Consider the following 27,100-nt stretch of genomic DNA (forward strand, 5'->3'; position numbering starts at 1 on the left):
CTGTAAATGGGGATGATACTAGTACTTACTTGTAAGGGATTCATTCAGACACCGACTTCTTAGCCCAGTGCCTGGCATGTAGTAAGCACTCAATAAATATCAGCTTTTATCATCCTGAGCATCGGTTTCACAACCATCATTACCATTACCACGTTACTCCGAACTACACCATTCTTAAATTTCAGAGTGGTTCAAAGCAGAAAAGGGAAGCTGCCAGGCCAATCTCCAGGAGCTGCCTGGTCCCACCTAGTACTGACTGCCACCCATGGAATCACAGCCAGATGTCTGCATCATGGCTCCATTGTCATCCCCCAGCGGAGAGCCGAGGGCCAAGAGATCCAGGGCTGGGAACACAGGCCCCACCCCGCCCCTTCTTGGTGGCCAGAGTTCAGTCTTGCATTCGGAGCTCACTCCGTGCAAACTCGGTTTCCAGGGAGATGCTGGGGCAAGAGGTGCCAGCTCGACCTCCCATGCCACTTCCCTCTCCCCCAAATCTGTGGGACCTCACTGTTCTCCCACCACATGACCGCATTGTATCATAGCGGCTCCTGTACACAAACAGGCCAGATTTTATTTAAATGTCCTTGGGAGAAAGATGCTGCCCGCTCTGATTTACATATCTATTCAGACCACTACTCCCTTCTCCGTCTAGCCAGAAGAGGTTTTCTTCCTCTTCCTCAGCTCCCCATGCAATGCTGGCGAAGGATATGCCAAGTTACATCTCTGTTGTAGTGGAAAGATGTAAGAATCATCCAGTCTCCACAGAGGTGGAGAATTTGAACGACGATACAACTTAGGTCACACGTTCACTCGTCATGACACTGCAAATATCATATGTCACCCGCCACCAAATGCTAGATTCTCTCAAAGACTACTCATAAATCTTCCCTATTGCCAAACGATACACCATCGTTCAGTCTTGGCGAGCAAAGGTACCCTTGGTGCCTTTAATCTTCCAAAATCAGGTCCCAGTGGAATAGAAAACAATTCTATATGGGCAGGAGAAAAGACCCCAAATGATGAGCTGGATTCCCCTCCCTCCAGCCCGCCCCACACAAGTTCCCACGCATGTGAAATATGGATTAGGTCACAAATAAGATTATATTCGGCACCAAGCCCCACAGGCATGCTGTGATTAAGGTTAAAGGAGTCCAGAGACTTCAAGTTGAGAAGCAAGACTGAGTTGGGTTGAAATGTGCAACCCCTCCCCAAAGGCCTGGCAACCTGTTCCAAATCACAACTGAAACCAAGTTGAAGGGACATCTGTTTCTCCAGAAAGTGTTTGGCACTGCAGAGAAGAACCACAGATTAGAACAGATAAATATTGTTGTGGGCAGAGAGGCAAAGGGGGCGCGGGCGGTGGTTACCAAGAAAATTAGAATCATCTACCCACTAACAAACTCCTGTGACTCAACAGATATCATCAAGGGAAAAAGAAAAAAGGAAAGAAAGGAAGGAAGGGAGGGAGGAAGGAGGCAGGGAATTAAAGGGGGGAATGATTCCTTTTTTCTAGCAGGAGCAGATAAAACTTAAGGGAACAAAACGCTGCACATTTGAGATGAATATTCAGAGAGCCACTATTTGTATAATGACTTAACGTTGGATCGGCAGCAAGAGGAGAGGCACTGAGCACTCTGCTTGGAGTCTGGTAACAAAGATCACACTAAATGCAAATATTTGACATAATATTGAGGAATCATTTTCTAAGCCTTAATGGCATGGACCGCCAGGATCATTTTATAAGTAGATATTACCGGTTTTGCTCTGGTCCCTATATCTCTTCTAATGCGAGGTAACATAGCATGCACCTAACTTCTGGGCCAGGTATCTGGAGCTCATAAGGTCCGACAATGGAATGAGATGAGTAGGTAATTGAGTTTCTTTGTTTTATAGTTAGAAACTCAGGGTTCTGGAGATTTTTTTCCAAAACAGGTATAGGAACAACAGTAATTATGGCAATCACAGGCGTGTTGATGATGATGGTGGTGATGGTGGTAAGAATGGCAGTAGTATTATTATTAAGGGTAATAACACCAATCATTACTTAGACAATACTTCCTTAATACTGGGTACTCTTTTGAGCATTTAAAATACATTGACTTGGGACACCGGGGTGGCTCAGTGGGTTAAAGCTTCTGGTCATGATCCTAGGTCCTGGGACTGGGGTGGCTCAGTGGGTTAAAGCCTCTGGTCATGATCCTAGGTCCTGAGGATCAAGCCCCACATCAGGCTCTCTACTCGGCAGGGAGTCTGCTTCCTCCTCTCTCTGCCTGCTGCTCTGCCTACTTGTGATCTCTGTATGTCAAATAAATAAATATAATCTTTTAAAATAAAATAAAACACACTGACTTATTTAACTCTCCCAGCACTCCTCGAGGTAGATAAGCTAGTCTTAGTGCCCCTGTTTTACAGATGCTTTCAACAATAACTTTGTGATTTCTGTTGTTGTTAATGACTAGAACTAGCTTTCAAAGAAAACAGTTTAGAACCAAAAGGGGAGGAAGCGCAGCCTGACCAAGGTCACCCAGCTAGAAAACAACAGACCCAGGACTCAAACCCAGGGTGCCCAGCTCCAAAGTCTGACCTCTTAACCCCTGTGCTGTCCTTACTGCCCCTTTGTTTGGCAAGGCCTTCTAGAAAAGGAATGTGGAAGGAAGTTAGGCCCCTGCCTGCTGGTGGCCGCGATTAATCCTGGAAGTTTGCTGTTTCCTTTCGGAGTCTCCTAAACCCACATTAAGACACGCAGCCCTGCTTCTGCAACTATTAAAACAAAACAAAACAAACAAACAAACAAAAAAGCAAAAGCAAAAAACCCCACACTATCTTACCGAGCTGTTCCCACATGGTCTGTGACCTCCATTAGGGCTCTCACCTTTGCCAGCTAAGGCAGAAGCTGGGGGTGGGCGGAGGTGGGAGCATCAGGTCCCTGGCCCACATTTCCTGCCCGTCACCCGGCCCTCTAACAGCCAAGGCTGAGAAATTCCTCACTAACAAGTGATCTCATGGCGCTTGTTCCTTGAGCCTTTATTAAGAATGAATCTTTTCTGGCCAACCCATGACTCAAGGAAGACCAAGGGCTGAGAAGGAAAGACAAGCTGCAAAGTTTGTTTATTAACCTGCTGCACCCAAGGGAACATGTTTCTGAAAGGGTGAAATTCCTGACTACTCAAAGCGGTGGCCTGTGGGGGGGGGGGGGGACGGTGGAGGGGGTGCTGTGGGAAATTTAATCAACGACAGAACAAAAAGTGAAAAACAAAGCCTTTCCAATAAGGATGTTGCCGAAGACAATGGGGCCCCTAAAGGAGATGGAATTGTCTCGAGATAACAATCCAGCCAGGAATTCAGCTCCGTCTAAGTACTACATTATTGCTATATTAGTCCAGGAATCTTTGTTCACCGGGCAACGGCGCGCAGAACCATCTGTTAACGGCTCCCGGGTTCCCCCGGTTTGCAGACTCGGCATTTACATTTCAAGAGGAACCTCCGGGAAGGAAAAAAAAAGGGAGGTCACTATCTCTCCCGGGAGCAAATACCTTTTCAGACGGCCTGGGAGGAGAAGCTCTCCTTTCCCAGAAACCGAACTCCCGCAAATGAAAGGAGATAGGCCGCTTCAATAATGCACGCGCAGAGCAGAGCGCCACCGCCGCCTAGTCCTAAAGCCACGCACGCCCCCACGGGTTTCGCATTCTCCAATGAGCATACCCTCAAGGCATCGCGAATAATGCCAGGCCCGTCGGTTGGTCCTAATCAGGGCTCTCCTTTCTTAAGGAAGTCCTGCTTTTTTTTTTTTTTTTTTTTTTTTTTTAATTCTTTTAAACCAGTGGAACCCGGACAAAAGCTGACATCCTGTCCTGCAAAACATCTAGCCTCATACATACCACCACTTAAAAACAGACCGTGATCCTCTGGGCGAAAGGAGATGTTTTAGACCCTGATCTGGAGGGAGGTTGTAACGGTACATATATATATGAGAACATTCCCGCAGATGTGCACTTAAGACTTGTGCCCTTTCCTGCAATTTATACGACAACCCATTTTTCTAAATAGACTATATTAATGTTACAATTAAGAATATTGAGAATAAACCACTTGCCTCCACGAATTGCAAGACTGCTGGGCTCTGATATTCTGCCCTCACCTATTATCCACATCTAAAATCTCTCCTGAGAATTTTAAAGTTCAAGAACATGAAAAATACAGCTCGCCAACTCTCAACTAAGCCAGTGAATACAAACGTCTCTTGTGTGTCCTGTGAACCCAAGTATGCCGCACAGAGAGCACCTGTCACCCCCCCCCCCCAAGCCTTTCTGGCCACATATCAAAAATTAAAAGCCAAGGTGTTTTTCTCATCAGGTCATGAGCCATCAAATTATGAGAGATATAATTGGGGCTTTTATCAACAGAGCCTCAAGTCTAATCTTCTGTTTCTTTCACCCTATTTTTAAATGGATGTTTCTAAACTCTGCCTAACACTCTTGCTTGGATCAGGCTAACCCTGGAGGGGGCAGGCCTCTTGCTGGAGCACTGGGGCAGCAGTCAGTGAGGGTGGTTTCTGCAAGCAGTTTAGCAGGTTCAAATCTGCACCATCGTAGCTCTGTTACCCCTGAAACATCCTGACAAGGGGGGGGGGGGGGGTCACCCAGTGACAGCCTGAGTACTAACAGGCTTCGCCATTGCCCGGCCAATGACTTAGCGGTGCATTCGTTCCTTTGAACTATCCGCAAGGAGGGCTGCCTGTCACTGAGGAAAAGGGTCAAATTCGCCTTCCGCTAAGCCTCAAGAAAGGCCATCTGGCGAAACAGAGGCTCACTGCACGGATCACAGGGGGTCACCTTTCCCCCCTCGCGCCCTCCAAGCGTCCTGATCCCCGGCAGACACGTCATTTGGGGAGCGCTGGGCCACGAAGCTACATCTACAGATAGACATCGAGAATCAGGATCACCCAGCGAGCGCCGCCTGGACTGAGCCGAGAGCTCCAGTGATTTCCCTGGCCTGCCACCGAGTCATTTAAGAAGTGAAATATGCCAGCGGGGCCTGCGACCCGGCAACCTGGGAGCCCGCCCCGCCGCCTCTGGTACGGAGCAGGGGTTGCCAATGGCTGGGCAGCGTCTATGCGGATGGCGCGCTTGCAGGTGGGTCTTGCAGGCTCCCCGGCCCTGTGCGCTGGGCCAGCCTCACCTGACCCGCTGCCAGGATACAGCCAGAAGCGCTGGTGGATACGCGCTTCCGTGGAGACACTGCCAACTCCGCTCCGGAGAAGCTGGGACGGGAGGAGGGGGTGTCAAGAGGGGGAAGGTAGGACCGGGAGCAGGACACCCCCCCCCCCGAAATGCGGCGTCTGCAGCACTCTGGGTCTCGCACTTCCTGCGCCTTTGCGGCGCTCCTGCGGGCACTGCGCTTCCCTCCGCCCGGCGTGGAAGCGGCGGGAGCTGAGATTCGCGCGGCTGGCGGGCAGGAGGGATGCAGGCGCAGGAGACCGCTCCGTGCCCCCCACGCGCACAGCCAGACCGCGGCGCCCCTCATTCACGCCCACCCTCTCCCGAGACCCGCGCCAGGGCATCGCAGATCGGCCGAGGCCCGGGCGGGTGATTTGGGCGAGCTGGCAAAAGAAAGTGGGGGGGGGGGGCGGGGGCGAGACTGGACCTGTCGTCCGTGTGTGCGGGTCGGTGGCTTCGGGCGCCCCTGCAAGGCCTCCCGCCAGCCGGGGGCACCTACCTCGATCCACTTCTGCGCCTCCGAAAAAGCAGGCTCGGGGGGCGGCTCCGGCTGCAGAGGCTGAAGAGCTTCCAGACCCAGAGCGGGACAAGCCATTTGCGAAGCCCCGCGTGCACTCGAGCGCTGGGCCGCCGGGATGAGGACGGCCGCCGCCGCCGCCGCCGCAGGAGCGCGCTCCCCGCCCCTTCCCGCCCGCCCTCCCCTCCCGACCCGCCCCGCCCCGCCCCCGCCCGGCGCAGGTCCCGGAGGAGAGCGGCGCACTGCCGGAGGACGCCGCGGCAGCTGCTCCCTGCGCCGCCCGGTCTCCGCCGCGCCCCGAGTCCCCGGCGGGAGTGAGCGTGGAGGCGCCGGGAGCTCCCTCTCTCCCCACCTTCTCTGGCCGCTCCGCCCCCCCTGGGGGGAGGGTGTCAGCTACCGAGTAAAAATAACCGCGAGTGAGCACTGGGTGTCTCCCTCCCTGCCCGCAACCCGGCCTGGAGCCCTCGGGCAGCCAACCCGCACGTCCCTGCGCGGGGCCCCGCTGCGGACAGGCCAGCGGGTCGGCCGGCGCCTGGGAGATGCGCGCCCACCGCGGCGTACACGTCCCCGGGGGAGCCGGCGGGCCAGCGGCGGGTCGGAAGGACGCGCGGGCAGGGGCGCGGGAGGGGGCCTAGCGGCACCTGCCGTCCCGCCGGTTCGCAGAAGTCTGGGCGGGGGGCGGCGGGGGGCGGCGGGGGGAGCAAGAGGAGCAGCCCTCGGGCCCAGCGCCAGGCAGGGTTCAGGCACCCGATCCTAATGTGAGAAAAAAAAAAAGAAAAACCGCCCTTATAAGCCTTTTTCTCTTCAGCTAAGCTATTTGTGATCCAGTCTTTTGATTCATTCAACCCGTATTTACTGTGTGACTATGTATCAGGCACTGGGGTTGGCGCTGAGGACCCAGAGATGAAAAAAGAAAGAAAAATAGAAAACGCCGAAGTCCGTGCCCTCCAGATAGTTACCTTCTAGAGAGGATGGCAGGGGCGGAGATAGAAAATAAACGTGTAAAACAAAAGAAGGTGATTGTGGGGAGTCCTGTAAAGAGAAAAGAGAAGGTAAACTATGACCTGGGAAGCGAGAGGATTAGCTGACTTCCGATTACCTCTCCACTCCTCCTGGGAGGCGGCGCGATCTGTGCGCTCAGGCTAGGTGAACGGTAGGGAGGCAGGAGGTCAGGGGGGGGATGAAGGAGAGGGAGGTGGGGTATTTATGCTGCCCCTTACTGCAGAAATCCGGCAGACTGGCTGCTGCAGCAACCCCTGAGGACGACAGCTCTGCCTAGGGGCCGTCCTTGGATTCTCCGAGGTTCCCAGTCTCCTCTTGTCCCAGCCTATTGCCCCAGGCCAGGTGGTGGTAAAGGCCTCCCCATCTTATTGTGGTTTCCCTACCTTCCCCACTTCCTCCCAATGGTGTCCTAATAAACTCTCAGCCACTCTCCTTGAGCACGCCTTCTGTTTTGCTCCGGAGCCCAATTTGGTGAGCCTGGAAGGTTTTACTGACAAAGCTGGGTGACAAGATGACGTGAATGAGAGAGACGTTAACCACGCAGCCATCTGGGGAACTATTTCCAGATGCCTATAAAGGCCTTGGGATGGGAATGAGCTTGGTAGCCACAAAGGCTAGCATGCGTGACTGGGGAGTGATGAGGGCGGAACCAGGTGGGAGCGACAACATGGGAGAGGCCTCAGGCTAGGCCAGGCCTGAGGCGCGGAAGGGGGCTCAGGCTGGCACCTCAGAGCTCAGTACCTTCAGCCAACTTAAAGCAAACGGTTTCACATTTTAGAACGGCTGATGGTGAGAGAGTTTGGACGGGGCAGGAAGTCCGTGGGTGCCTCCGCAGCTCAGCCTCTGTTCCCTGTTCAGAGTCCAAGTTTAGCTTTTGCCCAATTCTGCTGCTTTAATAGGGGAATGGAACAAGAAGCAAGCCTGAAATTCCACCATGAGCAGCTTTGGAGTCAGACAGCTTTCAGTTTATTTACTTTTACAACACTTCTATGGTACTTGCATGGTGCCAGGTCCTGTTCTAAGTGCATTACAAATAATTGACTAACTCATTCCCTATTCCAACCTGGTAACATGGACTATTATCAACCCTGTAAGGAACTAGGAGAAAGAAGGCGGCGAGGGGAGGGGAGGGACGAGGCTGGGGAGCCCTGAAGCCCGGATTCAAGCCCAGACAGCCCGGCGCCATCTGCCCTTAACCACCCACTGCACGGCAAGGCCGGGTCCCAAGGCCACCACTTACAATGCGTGCCTCAGTTTCCTCATCTCAAATGAGGTTGAGATGGCAACCTTTCAGCAGAATCACTATGAGGAGAAAACAGGATTTCTGAATGTGAAAGGACCCAGCTTGGGGCTGGCAGAGACAGTGCTCTGTTTAATCCTTCCTGCTTTCCAAAAAGGAGGGAGGGGGACATTACAAAGAGTAAAGAAGACAAGCTGAGGAAAAGGGCTAATGAAATATTGTCAGAGGAGGACCTTGTCTCTACAAAGAAACATGGCGAAGTCAATAATTCACTATCAGCCCCGGCACACTAATGAAAGATGCCCCTTTGGGCAGGCTTCCCTGCAGGGAGTAAGTGGGAGGAGGGGAAGCCGGCTGACCCAAATGTTTGAAAATGATTTCATGAAGGTAAAAGCTACCTTATCAGTAAAATGTCTGCTATTGAACCCAGCATTCAAACTAAAACATTTTTCTTCCAGTGAAATACATTTATACATGAAGGTTAATAATCACAAAATAATACCTACTTTTCCTGGACTCTATTACCAATAAGAAATTCACAGAGATTACCAAAGACCCAAGGACTTACAACCATAATGGAGTTCAAAACTCGTGCCATTCTCAAGAACATCTACAAATTATTGCTAAGCACCTACTTTCTGTGCTAACATCAGAGGACTCCACAAAGGGACGCAGACCTTTTCCTTTAGGGGCTAATACTTTTGTTAATGAAACAACATTTTCATTTCTGTATAACATAGTTTTCAAATATAAAAGTAATATACGTCCACTGGAGGAAATTTGAAAAAACTAGAGTGAAGAAATCAAATCCAGAAGAAACGCCACAATTCAAAGATCATCGCTCTTTGGAGGGTCTGAAGCAACATTTGGGTGGGAAAAAAAGCACCATAAGACAAGGCACTCTAGGATAAATGCCAGAGGAAGGATATAGTGTATTCAAAGAGCATGGATTTTTTAGTGACAGATTTATTGAGATACCATTCACATACTATTTTTTAATATATTCACTGAGTTGTACAACAATCACAATTAATTTTGAAACATTTTGATTTCTCCAAAAAGACACCCCACAGTGTTTAGCTGTCATCCTCCAAATTTACCATGCCCCTGCACCCTGGCAAACACTAATCTCCTTTCTGTCATTATCAATTTGCCCCTTCTGGGCATTTCATATAAATGGAATCATACAATATGTGGTCCTTTGTGTATTGTTACTCTCACTTAGCATAATGTTTTCAAGGTTCATCCATGTGTCTGCATATATCAGTACTTTGGTCCTTTCTGTGGGCGAATAATATGCCATTGTATGAGTATACCGCATTCTGTATATCCATTCATCAGTTGATAGACATTTGGGTTGTTTTCACTTTTCAATTATTGTGAACAATACTGCAATAAACATGCCTGTACAAGTCTTTGTGTGGACCCACATTTTAATTTGTCTTAGTAAATGCCAAGTGGAATCATTGGGTCATATGATAATTGAGTATTTAACCTTTTGATAAACTAATGTACCATTTTCCCAAAATGGCGGTACCATTTCCACATTCCTGCCAGCAGGGTAGAAGGGTTCCAATTTCTCCATCTCCTTGTTAACACTTGCTATTTTCTGATTTTTTTTTATTATAATTATCTTAGTGGATGTGAAGTGGTATCTCGTTGTGGTTTTAATTGGCATTTCCCTGATGACTAATGATGTTGACATCTTTTCACGAACAATTGGCCATTCGCGCATTTTCTAGGAGGAAATGCCTATTCATATCTTTGTCCATTTTTTGATTGAGTGATTTCTCTTTTTATCATTGAATTAGGAGAGTTCTTTATATATCCTGTGTAAGAGTATCTTATCAGATATACAATTTGCAAATGTTTTCTTCCATTCTGTGTGTTGGCTTTGCACTTTTTTGATGCTGTCCTTTGAAGAAGAAAAGTTTTTAATTTTTTTTAAAGATTTTATTTATTTATTTGACAGAGAGAGATCACAAGTAGGCAGAGAGGCAGGCAGAGAGAGAGAGAGGAGGAAGCAGGCTCCCTGCTGAGCAGAGAGCCCGATGCGGGACTCGATCCCAGGACCCTGAGATCATGACCCGAGCCGAAGGCAGTGGCTCAACCCACTGAGCCACCCAGGCGCCCCGAAAAGTTTTTAATTTTGATGAAGTCTAAAATATCTATTTTTTTTCTTTTGTGGTTTGTGCTTTGGGTGTCTTATCTAAGAAAGCATCGCCTCATCCAGGGTCATGAAGACTGATGCCTATGTTTCTTCTAACAGTCCGATAGTTGTCCCTCTTACATTTTAATCTTTAGTCCATTTTTAGTCATTTTGTCTAAAATCATGGGTTTTGAGGTTCCACAAACTAGGGGCGATAGTCTGGGTCTTCTGAGAAGCAGACACCAAGATAGAGTTAAATGTGTAAGGATTTTATCAGGGACATGACTTTGAGAGAAAATGCTGGGGAAGCAGTCAGAGCACAATGCAAGCCTGACCTCAAGCAAAGAGAGGGAAGGAAGTTCAGGCAGAGTGTCATCTCGGTCTTCAAGGCAGCTTTGGCGAGGAGGTCTGTGGGCCAGTCTGCTGCCAGAGGAGTCCAGGGTCTTCCAGGAAAAGCCTGCCTTAGTATCTCTGCCATATTTAGTAACTGGCTGCAAGCGGCCCAGTGGAAAGCCGGGCTTAATGCAGACATGGCAATGGACTTCAGAGTACAGCAGCTGAGGTCATTGGTCAGTGAAGCTCCCCGAAGGGCACATGGTACAGTTGCCACACTCAAGTTTGAATCCAGCCCTGTCACTGTGTTACAGGAGTGAAAATATTATTTAGCCTTTCTGGGTTTGCAGTTTTATCAATAAATCATCTGCTTCCTTTCCTGCCACTTAGAAATTAATGGATAATAACTTTGATGACATTGTGTACTAAAATATGTATATCTATTAGTATATAAAATGAGGTAAATCAATTGGACTAACTCTAAATGACACCCTGTAAAATAGTTTGGAGACTAATGGTTGGTGGTAAATCGGGGTACTGAATTTCTCATTCTCCAAAGTCTGACTTAAATGTCACCTTTCTGGCAACTTCCTTAGCAGCCAAGTCAAAATTAGCCACCTCTTTTTCTCTGTTACTATAATGTGGTGGTTCTCACCATAGCAAAGTAGGTATGAGAATCTTTAAGGAGCGTTCTGAAAAAGACTCTCCATTTGTCATTGCTTTGAATTTTAAAGCCATTTAAAAAGAACGTGGTAGTTTTCTTTGCTTAGTGGAAGATTTTTATATGTTGCCTAACTGAACATAATAATAATAATAAAAAGAATGTGAATAACAATCTCAATTTCCCAGATGATGACTGACTGAATAACTTTCCTGCTGCAAAACTCCTATAAATGCCATACAAAATAAATAAAATAATCTTTACTTGAAGAGTCAAGCTCAAAAGAAATTAACAGCAATTCTTCGGAAGGCAAAATGGAAAGGAAAGATAAAACTAGAGAAGTAAATTCATGATCTGACCCTTGACTGTCCCATGGAGAGACACAGTGTACAGGGGTTGTTAGAAACCTAGGGCTAGGGCTGTAGTACCGGAAGTTGAGGCCTATCCCTGTGTGTATGAAGAATGCAACTGAGAAGCCATACTTACATATACACATGCACATACACAGACACACACACGGGGACACACACACATGCACACACACACAGACATATACACACTAATCCCACAGAGAGAGACTGGACTAGAAAATATTCCACCACCACAGAGGGACGTGATAAGGACCTTTCTTTGTCTTGACCTCAGCTCTGGGTTGGGGGATATGGGTAACCTCCCCAGAGAATGTGTAAACAAAAGGCTAATCCTCTTTATAGATAATATACACCTGATCCAAGTCCCCTCAAGCTAAGAAAGTAACTTAAACAATTTGGTCTAGGGCCTCTTGGGCACCTAGAAGAAACAAATATAAAATCCCTTTGGAAGAAAATGCCTTCCATCTAAGCCTCATGGGACTCTCACAAATAAAGCCTAATGAGGATCAGCTTTCCATTTAAAAGTACAAAATACATGCAGAAACCATGTAATATAAGCAAAATTCAAAGGACATGACAAAGAATGCCATTAGGTTTCCCAGAATTCATTTAATAGGGCTATCAGTAAAGGTTATAAAGTAAATTTTTAAATGATTAAAGACATAAGATAATGAATCCAAATGGAAGAAAATAATAACAAGACACAGTAAAAAAGGGCACATGGAGTTGCACAAGTATTAGAAGAACAACTAGAAAGTTGTAGTCATAAATTTAAAACATAAAGGATGGGTTAACGTATAGGTTAGACACAAGTGAAGAGAAAATTTGTGAATTGGAATATAGATCTTCAGAAATTATATGGAATGAAGTAAAGGAAAATAAGAAAAAGTGCTAAAAAATGGCTAAGAAAATACAAATTTCTCATAAAACAATTACTAGGAATTCTAGAAGAAGAGAATGGAGAAAATGAAGAGAGGTAATATTTCAAAAACTAATGACTAGAATTTTTTTAGAATTAATGAAATGCTTGGGGCGCCTGGGTGGCTCAGTGGGTTAAAGCCTCTGCTTTCAGCTCAGATCATGATCTCAGGGTCCTGGTATGGAGCCCCGCATCGGGCTCTCTGCTCCGCAGGGAGCCTGCTTTCTCCTCTCTCTCTGCCTGCCTCTCTGTCTACTTGTGATCTCTGTCAAATAAATGAATAAAATATTTTTTAAAAAAATAATTAATGAAATGCTTGAATCATTAGATTCAGAAAGCATAATGAGTCTAGAAAAAATAAAAGAGATATTATTTGATGACAGTGAGAAATACTGGGATAGCTGCTTCTTTATACCTCCACCCTAGCACATATAATACAGTACTGTGCTTGGATGTATAGTTGGAATCAGTCCTTTCCTTTGAAACTAGCACTGCCATGGCTAAGCACCAAGTAAGTGCTGAATGGATGGATGGTTGGATGGATGAGTGAATGAATAACAATGGCCAAATGTGACCTGGAAAAAATAGGTTGAGTGAAAGTCAAATACTCCTCTAACATGCTCATTTTTAGTCTTTTAAATATTTCCACTTCGTTTGTTTCACAAAATTTTAAGAAGATTTTGTAAGGAAATCAAATAAAAACACTTTTCAGCTATTGATCTTCTGGGTAGTGAGAAACTCATTAAAATCTGAAAAGTCATGACATTCTTCAAGTCTACAAACATTTATTTCTTTCAAAGTTTCCTCGCATTTTCTTTCTTCTGGGACTCCTATTTGTTGGAGTTTTTCCTCTCACTGATTCCTTAGATCTCATTTTTTTCTCTCAGATTTTCCATCTCTTTGTCTTTCTGCTTAATGTTCTGGCCAACTTCCTCAACCTTAGTTTCTGGCCTTTCTGTTGAGTTTTTAATTTTAGTAACTCTAAGTTTATCACTAGGCGTTTGCTTGTATTGAGTTTGATTTTTCTTAGCAAAATATTCTTTTTTGTATGTGTGTACTTCTAATTTTTACTGGGCCTGTAGCGTCTACAAATTACAAATACAAAATTAGGTTTGAAGATGAATATTTATTTAGAATGATAAAAGAAATAAAATAATTTGTAAGTTTTAAGAGGCTATCAAATACTGTAACCATTACAAAATCCAGAAAAATAAAATTATTTTTGTTAATAGACTGCCTGACATATCTCCATAAGGCTCTTTTCCCCTAACTTTTTGGTGTTGTATCCTCTTTGATTACCTCTTTATGTGATGTTTTGTATTATCATTTTCTGTGGAGAAAAGAGAGAGAGAGAGACTATACCATCTTTCATCCGGCAGGGTAAATTCGCATTTGGTTTGTTTTTTTTTTTCACTGAAATTTTCCTTTGTTAGACTTGATATATTCACGATAGGAATAAATAAAATAATAAAAATCACAAAATATATTGCAGAAAAGACAGAAAGTACAAAAGTAATAGATTACTACTTTTAGTTCACATTACTATATTCTCTAAAATGGGGGGAGGGTGAAAACACATGAAAAATTGGTTCCAAAAAGTCAGCTCTGCAAAGTTCACAGGTTGATTTTTCCTATGAATAACAAACAGCATGGAAGTAACTGGGGTTCTGTGTCTTCATTTACAACCAGCCTGCTATCATTGTTTATATAAAAGCTATTGTTTTACATGCAGAGTGTATTATCATGGGGAGACACACCTCGTAAAGTCTGAAGCAAATTAGAGTAATTCTGAAGCATTATGAACTTCTCTTAAAATAGCACGTAGTAGACGCCTGGGTGGCTCAGTAAGTTAAACGTCTGCCTTTGGCTCAGGTCATGATCCCGGGGTCCTAGGACTGAGTCCTGCATCGGGCTTCTCCCCACTGCTCATGCTTGCTCTCTCTCTTACTCTCTCAATTAAAGAAATAAAATCTTTAAAAAAGAAAATAACATGTAACTGCATCACTGTGTGTCTGGGGTTGACACACAACGGGGAGTTTATCAGAAACAGCTCCAATGGTGTTTCTAATGCTTATTAAAGAACAAGTAACATGAGATGGACAGATTTAAACTAACATATTACACATATTATGTTGTGAAAACTCAAGAGTAACAGTAACAGTGATTGTTTTGAACTTAGACCAGCAGATGATTTTTGTGGGAGAAGAATGTTTTATCACTGACCATGTTAGGAGTTGCTGGCCTGTGGCAATGTTAAAATCTGTTATTGATAGGTCAGAAAGTTTCTTTCAGCTGTACAGGTCATCATGGACAACATGAGATAAACTTTCAAAACTGTTATCAAACTTAGGAAAACCTCCATCAAGTTTTTTATATAAGCTATGAGATTCCAGGCCTTTCGAATTTCTTGTAAGTCAGTTACTCTAGTCATGATCCATCTTAAATGATCTTTTTTTTTTTTTAAAGAATTTATTTATTTATTTGACAGAGAGAGCGATCACAAGTAGGCAGAGCAGCAGGCAGAGAGAGAGGGAAAAGCAGGATCCCTGCTGAGCAGAGAGCCCAATTCGGGGCTCCATCCCAGGACCCTGAGATCCATGACCTGAGCTTAAGGAAGAGGCTTAACCCACTGAGCCACCCAGGCACCCGTTAAATGATCTTTGAATCAACAGTTCTCATTACCCATTTTGTCATCAATGGTCCTGGGGTAATTACATATTGAGTTTTACATTCCCTTTGTCAACAGTGTTTCATAGTCATTCATTTGGGAATTTAATCGTTGGAATTCTGATAAATTCCATATCCCACAATGCCCATAAGAAATATTCCGCATGTGTATAATTGTATACCCTGCCTTAAGACTATTTCTCATAGGCTAGAGCTTCCAGTTGGTTTAGAACCCAAAGAGAGCCAGATCTCCCATTTATGACTTGACCTGTCTGGGGATGGAAAGCATGTTCCACAGGCTATATCCTGGCTCCACTCAGCTTTATTTCTCCCCCACCCCCATTTCCCAAGTTCCAAGCACTAAGGGACACATACCATGTCTCCATCCAACATCTGCACTGCACCTTGGTGTCATGGTACTGACACATCGTGGACGAATAGAGTGGGCAATAGGCTTATTACTCGAAGTTATTCTTACTGCAGGACAAATGGCAGTAACATACCCACACACAAAACTCGCCCCACATACACATATCCCACTGATTCCATAATTAATGTATCCCTAACTCACCTTCCCCTTACTCACACCCCCAAAATACCTGGGGTCATTCATCATCACTCAACAGGAGGGGAATTGAAATGAAGGGAAGTTTGAGAGGAAATGGATCACAGCCTTAACCATTGCAATTAAAGTATCTTTTAAAAATGTTACAAAATTGTTACAAAAACACAGGGCGATAAAAATGTTACAAAAATATAAGACAATGTGAACAGCTTGGAGGCTCACCCTAAGGTCTTGGGAGAGGCCAACACAAGTGAGAGGACATGAAGCTTAAATGTCCTTAGCTTCCAGCTTAATCTGCCTTTGGGCAAGAGACAGAAAGTGAAATGAACCCACTTCAGTCATTAATTCAGAAAAGCATCGCGCTCATCAAGGTCACTCACTCCTCACATGCAGAATGCCCCAAAGTTCAGACAAAATACATATTAATGACAAATGTTATTCCCCAAAAAAAAAAAAAAAAAAAAAAAAAAAAAAAAAACCGCATATTGATATAAAAATTAAGTTTATTTGAATTTTGAATTCCTTATAGTAAAATAAGATTAAAGCGATGATTTCTGCATGTCATGGGCTCATTCAGTAAAGAATACAGTTTTTGTGATGGAGACTGCTAAAGCTTATTAATGATTTTCAGATTTCAGCAGTTACTTACACTTTCTCGTATCTGAGACTCATAGACACTCTAACCTATTTAAGCATGTATCTGAGTATCATTTATTATCTGGTTATTACCTAACGTTAAAGCACTTGGGGAGAGTGGCCAAAAGATGCCATCGTTTCTAGAACTATGCTGTCAGGGAGCCTGTTTCCTATTCAGTTCGAATGCCAGGCAGTATGGCTGCTTCCTCTGTTCCCATGGAAACCTTGGCCTTGCTGAAGTTCAAGTTAATTTCTTACTGCCATCTGCCTGTTGAGCTACAGGACTTTCTCCAGCTGATTTCATGCAGAGGCCTGTTAGGAGAATGAAGTTTACTTAGAAACTCCCTGGTCTATTTCCACAGGAGGTCAAGATTGAAAACAGTCAGCCGAACCTCAATGCAGAATTAACTGAAGGATGAAAGGCGTTACAATCTCTTGTGTGCAGTTTTTTTGCTGTTCTTTTTATTTTTTTTTCCCTAAATGAACCTATGCTTTAACGCAAATTGACTAGACAGCATATTAGAAATAGTTCACATCGCACGGGACAAAGTTTGTGTAGTGTTTTATCAGCCCTTTAAAGTTGCCGCATTTCTCCATGCTTCTTGAAAATGCTAATGATATCTCAAATCAAAGGTCACAGGCTGGTGACCGGTGAATCAGGCCTGGCCAGCAGGCATGGTGTTTTGGCTTGCGCAGTGTTTTTAAAACAATGCTTGAATGAGTTACCAACTTCTAGAAATTCAGAAACTTCATGGGAAAGGAAAAAAAAAAAAAGCCCTCTAGATTTCCAACTTCTCTTGAAAACTTGGAAGATGTGGCTGGCTCCAAATTCCTGCCTTGTCAAAGCCAGAGCTCCAGGACAGCTGTCCCCTGGGAGAGGCGTGGCATTCCCTTTTGCCACAATCCCTGTCACTCCTGATCCTTTCACATTTGCCTGCTTCATTCACGAGCCCTAGTTGGTTGGTCTCTCTGGCATTTGCCTTTATAATTTCTGCTTCAAATCCATGTAACGCTCACTTCCTAAAAAGTAGTACAGAAAACTCCAAAACTCAATCGTGTTCTGGCTCACAGAATACAATGTTTCTACCAGCCCAAGAGAAAAGTAGCAGAATGGCCAGTCATATTCACTGATCATCAGAAATAAATCACTTTTATTTGATTCTCTAGTGCTAATTCTCCTGCATAAATTACAGATTTAAGTAATGTGCAGTTCTGACCATCAGGTAGCAGCAACGTAGAAGACTGTAAACATGTCAGCCTTTCTGCTCTCCACCTAAGAATAGTTATTAATAATAATCACCTGTATTTGTTGTTTGCTTACTAAGTGGCAGGCAATGTGCTTTAAAGCAATTCCATATCAAGTCACTATAATGCTTCCCGTTTTATAGATGAGAACACTGAGGTTTAGGAGGATCAATAACTTGCCATTCGTCATACAGCTAGTAAATAACAAGTTCTAGCTTAACTCAATTCTTTCTGATTCTAGAGGTTGTACTTTAAACCACTCCTGGTTATTTATCTCCATTTTAGTTAAGTGTAAACATCAAGAGCTTAAACTATTTATTTCCAAACTGGTTTCAGAATATGTTCAGAAAATGGGGCGCCTGGGTGGCTCTGTCCGTTAAGTGTCTGCCTTGGCTTAGGTCATGCATGATCTCAAGGTCCTGGGGTCGGGCCCTGCATCCTGCTCCCTGCTCAGCATGGAGTCTGCTTCTCCCTCTGCCTCTGCCACTCCCCCTGCTTGCGCGCTCTCTCTCTCTCTCTCTGTATCAAATAAATTAACTTTAAAAGATCTTTAAAAAATATGTTCATAAAGGAAAAAAAGAATTCTATGACACAGTCTTTTCATTCAAGGAATTTCAATGAGAAGGATAATTGTTTCAGCAGGTTTTATGGTCTACACTGCCCATGAGCAAATAAATATACAATTACATAGAGCATGATGAGTGTTCATTTAGAGGGAGATTAAACGATGATTATATATAGAATTGAAGCAGGGTTTAACCAGAAGAAAAAGCAGGCACAAAGACATTTGCAAGTGCAAGATGGTCTGGTACTTTGAGAAAATTGAAAATAGCTGGCATAAGCACAGGATCCGAACAGAACAGGCATCTCATAAAAGGATCAGTATGATTGGCTAATAATAGTGTAAGATAATACTCTGAAATATTAGCAGTTGCTTTTAAAGGGTATCTACTTTCTCCCTCTGCCCTTCCTTTCCTGCACTGCCACAGCTCACTGTTCCCTACTGCCTGCCTTAGGGAAGTCGTGGTATGTCTAGGCAGATGGTAACTCAAATACCCTCACAGTCCCTCCCAAGTGCCGGCCTGTCACAGAGCAGCAGAATGACGCCTGTGCCCAAAGGTGGCCTCAGAAATAACAAGGTAAGCTCTCAGAACGGAGAGCCCCTCCTGATCATCTTGACATCTCGTTGTCCCTTATCCTTCAGGGACAGATAGAGGAACAAGAATCAAATGGATAGATGGTCATCTCATTGCAGTAGGTCTTAGGGCAGAGAAAAAAGGGACATTGCCAGTCACCCAGATCCCCCCAAAACACACACCAATACTCACACCCAATGACTTTACACTTAGTCCCCCGGAATGTGGCTGCAATCCCAGGGAAAACTGTGTGGAATTGAGATCCTTCCAGTGGAATGAGGACTCAAAGACTAAGAAAAGAGGCAGAGTACAGAAAAATAGAGAAATGGTGACCTTAGCACTCCTGAATTGAGGAATGAGTGTTATATCATCTTTGAGAAACCATTAATAAGCAGAGGTACACGAATCATAACAAAATTCCATGTATTTTGCCTAGAAGATTGATAAACATGAACTGGGTAATTACCAGTTTGTAAGATTGTAGGGGAACAGGACTTCACAAATACCATGGGAGGGACATTAAGCCAATAAAAACAATCTTGAGGATATTCTGGAACCTTGTACCAATTCTAAGAAAATCACTGGACATGCAATTTAATATATATAAAAGAAGGTTCATTTCAGTGTTCCTTATAACAATAATCACAGCAACATATCCCTCAATAAAGAGTACATTATTAAAATGGAACAACCTGTAGCCATTAAAAATCATTGAGGTGGTTCTATGCTTACTAACATATTCAATGCTTATAATATATAATGAAAGGGGGGAAAAAAAGCAAGTTTCCAACTAGTGTGTACATCATAATCAAATTCTCGTAACCGCATGCTTGCACAGAAATATTTTGTAAGGATAGTCACCAGTGTGTGAACAGTGGCAATACTTGACTGACATGATTGCGAATAATTTGAATGTTGTCTCCATCTGACATCTCTGTATTTTCTTTATAAAAAGATTTATTTATTTATTTTTAGAGAGCGTGCTCGTGTCTGTGTGCAAGGGGGATGGGGAGGAGGGAATGGGAGGGGGAGGGGACAGAGGGAAAAGGATCTCAAGCAGAGCTCCTGATGAGCGCAGAGCCCCACCCGGTGCTGATCTCAGGACCCTGAGATCATGACCCTGAGAGCAAGACCTGAACGGAAATTAAGAGCTGGGCACTTAACACATCGAGCCACCCAGGCCCCCTCTCCTCCATCTGACTTCTCTGCATTTTCTAATTATTTTACAATGGACATGGATTGTTTGTGTTACTATTTTCTTAATCTTATTTTCTAAAGATGAAAGTAGTTGAGGATGGCTGAAATATACCGTGACCCCATTTGAATGATAAGAGTGAGAAATGGGTAGGCACTTGAGATTCAGACCATAAGCTCAAAGATCTCTGTTATGCCTTATCCATCACAGAGGCATTTTTCTTTTCAACATTCCAGTAAACGATATAACTACAAAAATGACTGTGCTATTTCTCTTAGCAGGCACCAAGAGCCTTGAGCATTAATATCTTAACATTTATTTTTTTTTTTTTTATTTTTTATTTTTTATAAACATATATTTTTTATATACATATATTTTTATCCCCAGGTCTGTGAATCACCAGGTTTACACACTTCACAGCACTCACCAAATCACATACCCTCCCCAATGTCCATAATCCCACCCCCTTCTCCCCAACCCCCTCCCCCCGGCAACCCTCAGTTTGTTTTGTGAGATTAAGAGTCACTTATGGTTTGTCTCCCTCCCAATCCCATCTTGTTTCATTTATTCTTCTACCCACTTAAGCCTCCATGTTGCATCACCACTTCCTCATATCAGGGAGATCATATGATAGTTGTCTTTCTCTGCTTGACTTATTTCGCTAAGCATGATACGCTCTAGTTCCATCCATGTTGTTGCAAATGGCAAGATTTCATTTCTTTTGATGGCTGCATAGTATTCCATTGTGTATATATACCACATCTTCTTGATCCATTCATCTGTTGATGGACATCTAGGTTCTTTCCATAGTTTGGCTATTGTGGACATTGCTGCTATAAACATTCGGGTGCATGTGTCCCTTTGGATCACTACATTTGTATCTTTAGGGTAAATACCCAATAGTGCAATTGCTGGGTCATAGGGCAGTTCTATTTTCAACATTTTGAGGAACCTCCATGCTGTTTTCCAGAGTGGCTGCACCAGCTTGCATTCCCACCAACAGTGTAGGAGGGTTCCCCTTTCTCCGCATCCTCGCCAGCATCTGTCATTTCCTGACTTGTTGATTTTAGCCATTCTGACTGGTGTGAGGTGATATCTCATTGTGGTTTTGATTTGTATTTCCCTGATGCCAAGTGATATGGAGCACTTTTTCATGTGTCTGTTGGCCATCTGGATGTCTTCTTTGCAGAAATGTCTGTTCATGTCTTCTGCCCATTTCTTGATTGGATTATTTGTTCTTTGGGTGTTGAGTTTGCTAAGTTCTTTATAGATTCTGGACACTAGTCCTTTATCTGATATGTCGTTTGCAAATATCTTCTCCCATTCTGTCAGTTGTCTTTTGATTTTGTTAACATTTATTTAACACAAACCCAATATCTTAACATTTTAAATCTCACATAAATGGCTTAAATATAATTTATTTCTCTTTGCCTATGTCGCCGGGACAACCAAATACAGAGAGTCATGTCTTTCAGGTGATAATCACCTGCTCTCCATCGGACATACCACAATTATTATCTCGACTACTGGTTCTCCTACTTTAATTCAGATCCAGCCCAGTTGAGGGTCCCATGTACTCCCAACAACAAGGTAGTGATTTTTTTTTTTTTAAAGATTTTATTTATTTGACAGAGAGAGACACAGCGAGAGAGGGAACACAGGCAGGGGGAGAGGGAGAGGGAGAAGCAGGCCTCCCACTGAGCAGGGGGCCCGATGTGAGGCTCGATCCCAGGACCCCAGGATCATGACCTGAGCTGAAGGCAGACGCTTAACGACTGAGCCACCAAGACACCCCAAGACACCATCTAGTAGCTACCTCCCTGGAAAAGAGGTTTTTGAGACGGCACACGTCCTCCAGGTGATTCTAATACAGTCCGCCCCCCAACACTCCTATCCCAATCTACACTATTCAGTTGTAACAAACCACGTAATATCTTGTCACATCCTTTTTCTTGGTTTAACATTTGAATAACAAATCACCACAAATGTAGGGTCTTAAAACAGCAGAAAATTTTTCTTTCACCATTCTGGAAGCGAAAATCAAGGTATCAGGAGGGCCACGTTCCCTTTGATGGTTTAGGGGAGAATCCTTCCTTGTGGCTTCCTTACCGGGGCCTCCTGGATTTCCTTGCCTTGTGGTAGCAATAACCCTAGCTCTGTCTCCATCTTCAAATGCCCTCCTTTTCTGTGTCTTTCTCTCCTTTCTCTTCCATGGACATCAGTCATTGGATTTAGGGCCTACCTAAATCTAGCAAGCTCTCACTCCAACTTCATTACATCGGCAAAGAACCCATTTCCAGATAAGGTTACATTCAAGGTCCGGGGTGGGGGAGACAAGAATTTGCACATACCTTTTTGGAGGACACAATTCAACCCACTCAAATGTTATAACTAATATATGATTTTCTTTTTCAATAAGCTAATTATAATCACAGCTAACGTTTATTGGGAATCTACCCAGCCAACATAGTAAGCATTTCATAAGCATTATCTCAATTAAGTTATGAAATGTCTTTCCTTGAACCTACCCTTCACATCCCGTCAAGTATTGAAATATCCAGTTTCCATTCCTTTTGCTTTCTGGGAAGGAGAGTAGCATTCAAAATTCCGGCTAGTGAATAGAGCAAAAGCTTTCACCTGTGAGGAAGAATTGCTTCTCCTAGGCAATTACAAGTATGACCTGTTTGGCCACTTTCTGAAGCTCTACAGCTAAACTTACACTTGCTTATAATACCTATGTGATCTGCAAAACTCAACACCTGATACCAGACTCTTTTTAAGGAATATAATCTCTGTCTGCTTCCCAGCTTATATCAAATGCCTGTGTCAGGTTAAACCATCATAATGCAGACTAGTATTTTTCCAGCATTTTATTATGAAAAACTTCAAACATACAGCGGACTTGAAAGAATCGGAAAATTAACACCCCTTATAGCACTACCTTAATTCTACATAACATTTTATGATTCTTGCTTTATTCTATAATTATGCATCTATCCATGAATCCATCTTGTTTCTCCCCTCGAGTACTACAGGGATGCATGTCATGAAACTAGAACAGGACACAGGTTCTTGGGTGGCAGGCAGGGCTCTAAAGAGAGGAAAGAGGGAGGAGATTAGCTGAACATGCACAAGTCCTTCTCCCATACGACCAATTAAACCTTGGCACTCCTCTTGCCATGGGGAGGAGTAGGAATTGGCAAGAGAGGCCAAGAGTAGGACATGAAAGCTCTCTCTGCACAAGGAAATAGAGTGGGGAATGTTGGGGCACCTGGGTGGTTCAGTGGGTTAAAGCCTCTACCTTCAGCTCAGGTCGTGATCTCAGAGTCCTGGGATTGAGCCCCACATCAGGCTTTCCGCTCGGCAGGGAGCCTGCTTCCTCCTCTCTCTCTGCCTGCCTCTCTGCCTACTTGTGGTCTCTGTCTGTCAAATAAATAAATAAATAGATCTTTTAAAAAAAGAGAGAGAGAGAGTGGGGAATGTATTCCTTTACAAAGAATACACTGAGTTACTTCATGGATAAGATTTTTAAGGGCTCTATGTTGTTCCATTTACTTCTCAATACACTGAGATACTTCATGGCATCCAAATAATGAACACAAGTGTTTTCTGCCACTCCTAACACTACTACCATGACACAACTTGGATGTGAGTAATTCTCGTGTCTTCCATTTCTCACAGTTCTCCTATGACTCTACTCATCTCTGTTTCTCTTTGCTTTTACTTGCCTGTTCTTCTCTTTCTCTGATACCTCAAAAGTTCATTGTCCATGCAAAGAGGAATATGGAATATGGTAGCCTATGGCGATGGACTCACATCCCAATAGCTCCATGATCAAGAAGGAAAAAGAGGGGCACCTGGGTGGCTCAGTGGGTTAAGCCACTGCCTTCGGCTCAGGTCATGATCTCAGGGTCCTGGGATCGAGTCCCACATCGGGCTCTCTGCTCAGCAGGGAGCCTGCTTCCTTCTCTCTCTCTCTGCCTGCCTCTCAGTGTACTTGTAATTTCTCTCTGTCAAATAAATAAATAAAATCTTTAAAAAAAAAAAAAAAAAAGAAGGAAAAAGAACTACTAACTTCTTACTTGAGGCTGAAATATCCCAAGGAAGAACAAAAACTCGCTCAGCTTGGATCACATGTCTATCCTGCATCAGTCTCAGAGGCCAAGAGACAGGGTCCAACTTGGGTCACGTGTCAACCCCTGTGTTCAAAGGGAGAGTCTATTAGAGAAAGAACTTTGAGGTTTGGGGCCTTGCTAGAAACACAAAGGAATTCCAATGTTCTAGCTTATTTATATCCATTTTACCCCAATGCTGGCTCTGCCCAGAAGCTTTGTTAAAAGTTGAAATTCCAGTTGATGTTCTGGTGAGAAAATCTTGTTAGCAAACATTTTGTATATTGTCACATTGGGAAGTGGTGATTTTTTTTTTTAAGGGTCTGTTTAGATTACATGAGTGATCAGTAAAAGATTTGCAGGCTTTCATATTAAGAAATGATAATATTTTTTACCGAGATTGATCATGAAATTTTTGTTGCGTAAAATAGAAAATTTAAGATTGAAATGCCTAAGGCTCTTGGTATGAAGGGGCGCGTAAACTGTTTAACCTCTGTTTAACCTTCTCTAGAATGTTTATTTAAACATTCTGCCAATGTTGACATGACTCACCCAAGAATGTAACCCAGGTTATGTACAGTGAGATATAATTTATTTACAGATCTGCAGAACTTTGGTTGCTTCTATAACAAACTTTAAGAAAATAAACTGAATGTGTGAAGGCTTTAATCAAATAGTGTCAAGATGTAAAACCAAAATTGAGACAGTTCCAGTCTTTAACAATTTTGGGTTTTCCAGTTCAAATACTTGACCGGTAGCCAAATAAAAAGCTATTAGAATAGACAATACCAGTCTGTTATCCCTTCTGTCAAAATCTCACCCATTTCTCCAAAATATCAATAATCAATTAATTCTATCAAAATCACAATAAAACCAACCAAAAACCTATTTTGTTTTGCAAAAACTACCATCGCCTTCTGTGACAGCATTAACAGAACTGAAATTCGAGGACCTCTTATCTTTCCCAGCACATGGGTTTTCAAATCTCAAATACTTGACTTTTTCAAAGTTCCAGGGCTATAAATCCTATAAGCAATTGGAACTTGGGTAAAAACATACTTTAAAATGTAATCAAAGAAGGAAATGAACAACTTCTTCCATCCCCACTGCCCACCGCCCATCCCCCCATCCCCACCCAAACTTAAGACCTCTTCACCCAGTCAGTAGCCAGTTTAAGACTATTAGGTTTTTTCAGAGTTGCGGAGAAAATCCTGGCTTGATCCTAAACCAAATACTCTTCAGGCTGCCTAACTGAATTCTAGGGTCCTCCATGCCACTGATTTGACCTTCTGTCAGACCCTTCCAATCCATGTTCTGCCCCTGCTTTGCAGACAGCCTCTCTGCCCTGGGAAATTCTGCCTATCAGTCCTAAAAGCCTGGGTGGGGTTTCCCTACAAATGAGCTAGCCTGCTTCTATGGATACTCTGGAAGAGAAGATAGTCAAATTGGACAGTTGAAACATAACAGGAAGGCAGTTCCTCTAGGTTCCTGTACCAGGAAATAGCTCCTAGTGCCAAGACTGTAACTCCAGTGCCAAGACCCCAATCATATGGAGTTTGACATTCTGTGTTTAATTCCACTCCCACTAATGGGATACTGCTTTGCAAAAAACCATGATGTCCAAAGTGCATCCTGTTCGGCATGGAGCCTTGAGCAAACACAGAATCCTCTCTGTCCCTGTTTGTATCATATGATGGACAAAGACTTCCAGTCACAATTCTCTTCTCATTCTGGACAGATCAATCCTTAAAAAAAAAAAAAAAAAAGGAAATTAAATGTTAGACATTAGGACATTGGAACCACTGAGCCAGAACAGAGGGCAATCTGTTCAACCCAATATTTTGTTTTCAAGAGTGGAGACGAATGAATGTTTTAAGGAATAGTATAATTGCCCTTCGTGATGAAAGCCCCAAAGATATCGAACAAAGGACCCCCAATATCTCTAGTTTCCCTTAATTACAACTTGCAAGGCCTCAGAAGCCTAATGAAGTCCTAATGCTTCCCCCTTGAACCCAGGCAAATAGACTGACTCATGTTAGAAAGTCATCACTCAGCATTCAAGGAGTTAACTTCTGAACTTCCCACTTCTCTTACTTCCTCCCCTTCAATCCCCTTTGGACATATTTCAACACTTTTTTTTTTTTTTTTTTTTTTTTTTTTTTTTTTTTTTTTTGGCTTGACCTCTCCAGTTTGATTGTATGATTTGATGATTCTCCAGTTTGATGAATCGATGACCACCTCCGGGTTTTAACCCAAGGTTCCTCCCATTTCTTGGTTTGGAAACTCCTCCTGTGTCCCTCTGGCCGGTTTTGATCACAAACATGATGTTGGGAGTCAACTTCTAAATTTACACAGCCTCCTCACCCAGACAAATCACACTGGGTATGGCCCAACCTTCCAGACAGAGTCTTTGGGAGGTAATATCTCCCCTAGGTTGACCACTGCTCCCCTTTATAAAGTAACCCTTGCCCTTATTCACAACAAACTACTTAGTTCAAGCATCCAAGCTGGGGGTTCCCAACTTGCACATGGAATCAAGGAAAACATTTCAAAGACAAACCCATGCCTGCATCTCACCCCCAGATCCTGACTTAATAAGCACAGGGTGCAACTTTAAAGGTTCAAAAGTTGAGGGTTCCTAGATTTCGAGCATACATTTCAGCTCAAGCCAGCTTAGCCCTTCTCCGCATGTGTCTTTACTAGCTGCAAAGTTGAACTCTTTTTAGTATGACTTCTTACCGCATCCTTCTATCCTCTTGATTCTTTTAACTGCTGCTCTCAACTCACTAAAGTTGGAGATATTAATTTGGGCAGGTGAAAAGAATAATCGATTCCACCTGTGGACCACAGCAGCTAGAAGTCAAGTGGATGGAAACAATCATACTGTAAGCTTCTCAAAGGAAGGGACATGCCTTATCCATCTTTGTATTTCCCCGGTATCCACCATGGTACTTTGATCAAAGTAGGCGCCTAATACATATTTAGGAGGGAAAGTAGGATCACCTGCATCTAGGATCTGCTTCCAATTTTTAAAATATCTGTAATATATATGACGTGCATATGGTTGAAAAGTAGCTTGGTGGGAAATAACCAGTATTTTTTCAATTGGCTCACCTTTTTTCTTTTTTAGCAGCTT

General features: G+C 43.6%; 1 protein-coding gene across 14 annotated transcripts in view; it reads right to left on the reverse strand.

The window, feature by feature from the left end:
- The window catches only part of LIMCH1 (LIM and calponin homology domains 1), a 327,317-nt gene extending 321,191 nt beyond the window's left edge, over positions 1–6,126 (reverse strand). For 5 of the 14 annotated variants that reach the window (XM_059162730.1, XM_059162693.1, XM_059162702.1 and 2 more), the window contains exon 1: positions 5,716–5,903. In XM_059162730.1, the coding sequence (XP_059018713.1) occupies positions 5,716–5,811 (96 nt within the window). In that variant the 5' untranslated portion in view covers positions 5,812–5,903. Of the gene's footprint in view, positions 1–5,715 lie in introns of all 14 variants that reach the window. The other 9 variants (XM_059162639.1, XM_059162629.1, XM_059162620.1 and 6 more) reach the window with 5 other exon arrangements.
- Between the last annotated feature and the right edge of the window lie 20,974 nt (positions 6,127–27,100).

This window comes from Mustela lutreola, chromosome 1 (genome assembly GCF_030435805.1).
Source record: "Mustela lutreola isolate mMusLut2 chromosome 1, mMusLut2.pri, whole genome shotgun sequence".
NCBI classification, from domain to species: Eukaryota; Metazoa; Chordata; class Mammalia; order Carnivora; family Mustelidae; genus Mustela; species Mustela lutreola.